The sequence below is a fragment of the Colletotrichum godetiae genome (genome assembly GCF_030913485.1).
Source record: "Colletotrichum godetiae strain CBS 193.32 chromosome Unknown BDP55scaffold_30, whole genome shotgun sequence".
Lineage (NCBI taxonomy): Eukaryota > Fungi > Ascomycota > Sordariomycetes > Glomerellales > Glomerellaceae > Colletotrichum > Colletotrichum godetiae.
The window spans coordinates 327,598-333,597 of record NW_026851278.1 but is presented as its reverse complement, the minus strand read 5'-3'; the positions used below and the strand labels follow the sequence as shown (position 1 = coordinate 333,597).

The 6,000-nt window shown below is 49.3% G+C and overlaps 2 protein-coding genes across 2 annotated transcripts; one reads left to right on the top strand and one right to left on the bottom strand.

The window, feature by feature from the left end:
* Positions 1 to 1,673: 1,673 nt before the first annotated feature.
* Positions 1,674 to 2,189, top strand: BDP55DRAFT_555929 (acetyltransferase; the record flags this gene model as incomplete). Its single annotated transcript, XM_060569536.1, has 1 exon — positions 1,674 to 2,189. The coding sequence occupies one exon, from the start codon at positions 1,674 to 1,676 to the stop codon at positions 2,187 to 2,189; it is 516 nt and encodes a 171-aa protein (XP_060427631.1).
* Positions 2,190 to 4,225: 2,036 nt separating this feature from the next.
* BDP55DRAFT_556026 (uncharacterized protein) lies at positions 4,226 to 5,006 on the bottom strand (the record flags this gene model as incomplete). The annotated part of the gene is made up of 2 exons (XM_060569546.1): positions 4,226 to 4,470; positions 4,529 to 5,006. 2 exons carry the CDS (start codon positions 5,004 to 5,006, stop codon positions 4,226 to 4,228), a joined length of 723 nt encoding a protein of 240 aa, XP_060427630.1.
* Positions 5,007 to 6,000: the final 994 nt, after the last annotated feature.

The following is a 6,000-nucleotide window of genomic DNA, read 5'->3' as shown; positions in this document are numbered from 1 at the left end:
AATCCTGTGAATATTGACGTTCAGCGACACTGTCAACTGCAGTTTTAAACTCCACTAAGGTACTCGGACGACCGCGCCGTTGGAACCTTATAATCGTTGTGTTGATTCATCCCAGTCCCGAACCCACGTTCAACTAAAAGCTCAATTGGCTCGGAGACTAACCTGACTTAGCCAACCTGCAAAGGAGCTGGTCCCCGTTTACAAGTCATCGAGCCCGATAGCGTCCTACTTTCCTAGGGTACAAAACGAGAAGTGATCTCCTATATACAAGCAAGTCATCACAGACGGCTTTATTACAATCGCATTCAAACTTGAGGACCAGATCTGATTCTCTCCCTCATGTTCAGCGTGATATCTTTACGCCGCATCAGCCCCCCTCCTCTAGTTGCTTTCCGGATCTCCAATCTGCAGACCATCTACTACCATTCTATCCTGTGTCATTTCTCAAACTTCGGACCACATGCGCTCATGCGGACCCCCTGTGACAGTGTCTCCTTCGGTAGGATGCCCAAGTAGAGCAGGGTGAAGTCAAGAAGTGATACCTGCGAGATCAGGCGAAGAGCACAGGTTCTTTGCATTCCGTCGATTTGCCGGACGATCGGAAAGACAGATACACCTAGGATCTCTTCACGACTTCACTGCACTCACACATCTGAGCATCGGCATCCGGGAATTGATGTGGCTGAACGCAAACCCTATACCATGACTGTCGGCGGAGAGACAACTATTAGTTGAGCACCCGTCGTTCAGGCTGATTGATGCGTTGCCGCCCAATTTGGAGCACCTGTGCCTGTATATTTATCGAAAGAGACAAAACGTGGACATCGATGGTCACATGAGCGAACTCGTGGAAAAGAGGTCACGGCTTCTTCCAAAGCTCAAATGGCTTCTCAGAGTCGAGAAAAGGATCTTGGGAGACGGTTCCAAACTTTCGCTAGACCCTCCTGACTCTGATGGAGAACTCACTCGGATGTGTCCTGAGAACTGAAACCGGATGATGAAACCTGACCGGTAGAGCCCGCCCAGGCTGATTGCTTGTATATCAAGCATAGAAAGAATTCCACCTATTCAGTGTTATTACAGGTAGTCTGCACTATCACATGATTGTGGGGAAGGCGTCATTGGCAGATTACAACTAGGTAAGTACTTATGTAGTTCCGAGTGAGTAAGCTTAAAGTAAGTTGACAACAAAACCATCCAGGTTCACACCGAATCAAGCATCAGAGTCAACTCTTTCTTGAAAAACTTTATACGAGGAATATCGCGAAATTACTCGTGACAAGAACATTAGCATTTTGCAAGGGAAACCTGGTTAAACAACATTGGTAGCGCCTTGGCAAACTTGTGAGGCCATTATTAGTCAGCTTTCGTCCTTCGAGTTGAGCGCAAGCGAGCAGTTTGTGGGGCACGGCGAGATAATGAATGCGCCGATCTCGCTAGATCTAATCAATCTCCCAAACTTAATCATCTACTAAGCACTGGATTTAAATATCAAGAGAAGGCCTAACTTCTTATAGATCTCTCTGTTTTGCATTCATTTGACTTCCTGAGCTACACACAGACACACTCATCACCGACCACGGATTGCTTCGGATAAGCCTGCTCAATACCATCCTGACATCAACTCCCTCGACCAGCCGCGATAAGCCGACAGAATCAGCCCACCTCAAGATATGGATATCGAAATATCGCCGGCGACGATTGATGAGATCCCAAACATCTTGGACCTCACTCAGATAGCACGCGCAGACATGTTCCCGCATGTGGATGATCAATGGCGCGCTAAGAAGGCCGAGGAAGATCTCGCAACGTTCCAGGAGACCTTTTTCAGCCACCCAGATGGCACATTCATAGTTGCGCGATCAAACAACCAGATCATTGCGACTGTTGGATACCAACACTTCGACTACCGATTTCCTCAGCTCACTCTACTACCCGACGGCGTCGTTGAAGTTGTGAGACTCTACGTAATTCCGGCTTGGCGCCGCGGCGGGTTAGCATCCCGATTGGTTTCGGCTTTGAAGAAGGCCGCGAGCGAGGCGGGCCTGAAACAATTGTATCTTCACACTCATCCGTTTTTGCCGGGAGCGATCGAATTTTGGGAACGGCAGGGTTTCGTCGTTCTGGATGTTGATCGAGATGATGCTGTGTGGCAAACGACACATATGAGCCAAAATCTCAGTGGATGATCGCAATCCTTAGTGGGCAATGAGAACTGGCCATTGTTGGTAGAGAATATTCTAGATCATTGATGAACTTGATCGGAGATTCTGGTGGAAACCTTGATTCACGCACCGCGGTGATCGAATATATTCGGGAAGAGTCGACCATGTTTCGATGGGCCTAGCTGAGCTGTCAATGCTTGTTGGTAGCTATACGTTGAGGACGGTGGGAGCTTTGTTCTGTCGTCTATTACTAAGTACATATATCAACCAGTAGCTCTGTGTACTATTGTCCAGCACATGTTATGGCCTCCTGAAGTATTTCACTGTCGAACTCAGAACCTAATATAGCATCGTCTGGTCCATCTACAAATCGACATGCAATTATTTCCACCGCTTCCATGTGGCTTTCGAAGAACCTGGTGATGGTTCTGACTTCGGCCGTTCATTGCCGCACGGGTATCAGCAGCGACCGACCCCTGCGTCCCATGTATTCTTGAGAGGGCTGTTGCTGTTGGAGAGAATGTTGTATCCAATCAATGCCTCTAATTTGGTGCACATTACATCTTTCTCTTTTGCGCTTCCATTCGCGAGAAGGATGCCGTCTTCCACTGAACTTGAAAATGAGGCTCTATCTCGTCACAAACACGAATTGATCCTTCCAGGTTTCCCGGCCTACCCAGGTTAACAGGCTTACGCTCCACCGCCACCGGGCGACGACTATCTGGAGGCAATCCGTAGTAAGAGGCTGCCGATCAAGCTCAACACAACATGGGTGCCGGAACGTGTGAGAGGTAACATTGAGGGAACTTGTCCGCCGTCGACCTGGTAGGCATGTGCAAGTCGCCATGGCGTGCATTGCGGGCGACTACAGAGACCTCTAGGACGAACTTACGCCAATAAATATACTCGGAGCTTCTTGACCTGGCCACGTGGATGAAGGAACGAAGTCTGAGGTTCTCGCAAAGCCCGAAATACCCAGAAATCCCGAACCGAAAGTACTACCTCTATGTACGTAGGCAGTAGTACATTGATAAATTCGCCTAGAAGCATCAGCATCGATACACCCCGGGCACCCAGAGTAGGTACCTCCCGGCGCGGTTTCCCAATTCCCCACCTACAACTCCCAAAGCTCTCCATAAATTTCGAGCAACCGTTACTTGAATCGCGGCTATCGCAAAAATCACTTCTATTACGCTCCCGGCAAGGTACCTACGCTGAACACCTCGAGAAGAGAGCCAGGGATCTGGGCATGGAACCCATTGGTCTGCCGCGTACATGTTCCGAGTGCGAGGACGCGGCGGTCCGCGATAAAGAGCCTTTGATAACAGTTCTCAACCCACGGATCATCGCTCATAGATTTGAGGCAGTGGACTCTAATCTTGACGAGTGCTACTATTGAGGAGCCAGGGACAGCTCGATGCCACCAGTCGGGGCCTATGTATATGTCTAGGGAGGAGATGAGGGAGGAGGCAAAAGAGGAAGAGGGTTTAAGCTTATATCAATAGAAACTTGTTGTTGCTTCAGAGAGCTCCTCCTCACGAACGTTCGATCTATATTCGAAGTCAACTTGGGAAAGACACGCCTCATCCTCTAAAAGTCTGACAATACTGCGCGGAACTCTATCCGTTTATGATGGAATAGAAACCTAACCGGGGTGATTTCACAATGAACCGAGCTCAGTGTGATTTGAACAGTCAAAAGCTACGATTGGGATTTTCTCTTACTTCAAGATAAATTTCGCTTTCTGTAACTACAGATTTTGGACTTTCTTCACTCTGCTTTCCAATGCATCGTTGTGCCAAGTACTGTGGTATTTCTATTGCGACAAAAGCTACTACAATGGATGGGATACATCACGAGAGAGTCAAGACCACGGGATAAGTGATAAAAAGATATATTCTTTCACTGCAAGTCATATTTGATATAAATATGTACTCGAAGTTTGATATTACGTGACTGCACCTGAGTGCTCTATATCCATGTTCGCCGGCTACCATGTATTAAACCAATCGAAGAGTGTTTCTACTTGAAAGTTCGCTGCTAATGTCGGGCAGATAAATTTAGAGGATGCTGCCGACGCTGCAGAGAAGGCCACCAAGGTTGATGGCCTTGAGGATACCTCCGATGAGGCCAAGGACGATGGGCAGAAGGCCGGCAAGGACCTCGAGGAGGAGGCCGATGACACCGCCGAGGACGGAGCAAACGAGCTCCAAGAGACCCTCGATGAGGCCGTTGAGGGAGCAGAGGAGGTGGAAGACGACGGTGAGGAGGACGAAGACGATGGGGCCGAGGAGCTCGAAGATGCCTAGTTGATATTGGTTAGCGGGAGATTCAAGTAATTGACGTCTATTGTTTGGACTTACTGCAGCCGAGAACGGCGATGACATGCTTCAGGCAGTAGATGATTTCAAAGATGAGCTCAAGGACGCAGGAGATGATCTGCTCCTTCTCCTCACCGACAATCTCGACAGTCTCGCCAAGGAGCTCGACAACGTCGCCGACGAGGGAGTGGATCAGGCTGACGATGATAGTGACCTCGCTCTTGACGAGCTTGATGATGTCGGCCTTCTTCTGGGCGATCTGGCCCTTGGTGACGCCATCGACAGTGGAGTTGATGGTGGAGCAGTGCTTCTTGACCTCGACGATGGTGTACTGGACCTTGGTGTAGACGACCTCAGTGCGCTTGTCGAGGATGTCGGTCTCCGGGGCAATGGGGACGTGTACGACGGGGACCTTTGAGACATCGGTGACGTCGGTGGGGAGGCCGTGGATGGCGGGCGCCGCGAGGGATGTGGCGAAGAGGGAGGAGATGGCGACAAGGCCGAGGTTGAGGAACTTCATTTTTGCGGTTGGGGGGTTGGTTTGAATTAGTTAAAGAGAGTGGTGTAAGTTGGATTAAGGAATGACGAGAGACAAAGCTGAAAAAGCTGAAAAGTCTGAAAAGAGTGACTGAGTGAGAATGCTGAAGCTGGATGAAGAAAAGCTCTAGTCTCGCAGAGTTGTCAACGGCTTATGTACCTGGAGGACTTGAGGTCGATGCACAAGCAACGTCTATCATCACATCTTCATGGAAGGGATCACGACCCTCAACAATTCCCCGAAGATGTCGATCACAGGATCCCACAAGGTTTCCAAATGCAGCTCGAAATTATCCCTCTTAGTGCAAGATCATGGGTCGTTTCCTAGTTGGTCCCATCAGCCTCTCCTAGGTTGCCTCTATTTCCTAATCTTCCTTTCAAACCCTTGATGAAGGTTCGTCATGGCGGCAGACAGCCTCCCGCGCCCCGGTTTGTCAAATGTCAAAAATTGACGATCAGAGCTGACCAGGCAGGGCAGCTATTCTCCTTCGGGGAATTTTGTGGGAGATATCTCCATGAAGAACCCTTGACGTCGACGATCGTTACTCCCCGGAAGCTCCGCGACGACGTCAAAACGTTCGTTAGCCACATGTAGGGAGAGACACGATGAAATTAAGCTTGGCATGCTTGCTAGGTGCCGTTGGACCGTTATCCTGCAAACCAAAAGTTAAATAGACAAAAACCAGAAAAAAGCTTCCCCTTACCTATTCTCTGCCTACTAGTCAATAGTTAGTTGGCAACTCGAAGTAAAAGTCAGCCGGTTGTGTAATTGTCTCAGCGCCGCGTTGTGAATCAAACCCAACCAAACCCAAATCCGAGATCGTCGTAGAGTCTTTCTGGGTCGGAAACATTGTTTTAGTGAGCTTTCTGAGGCTCGGACCCCTCCAGATCAGCGGATTCGCGGGTTGCTTGGCAGGGGGTGCCGATGATCATCATTCGAGACCACAGCCAAATACCGAATTGGATGTCACCCTCTC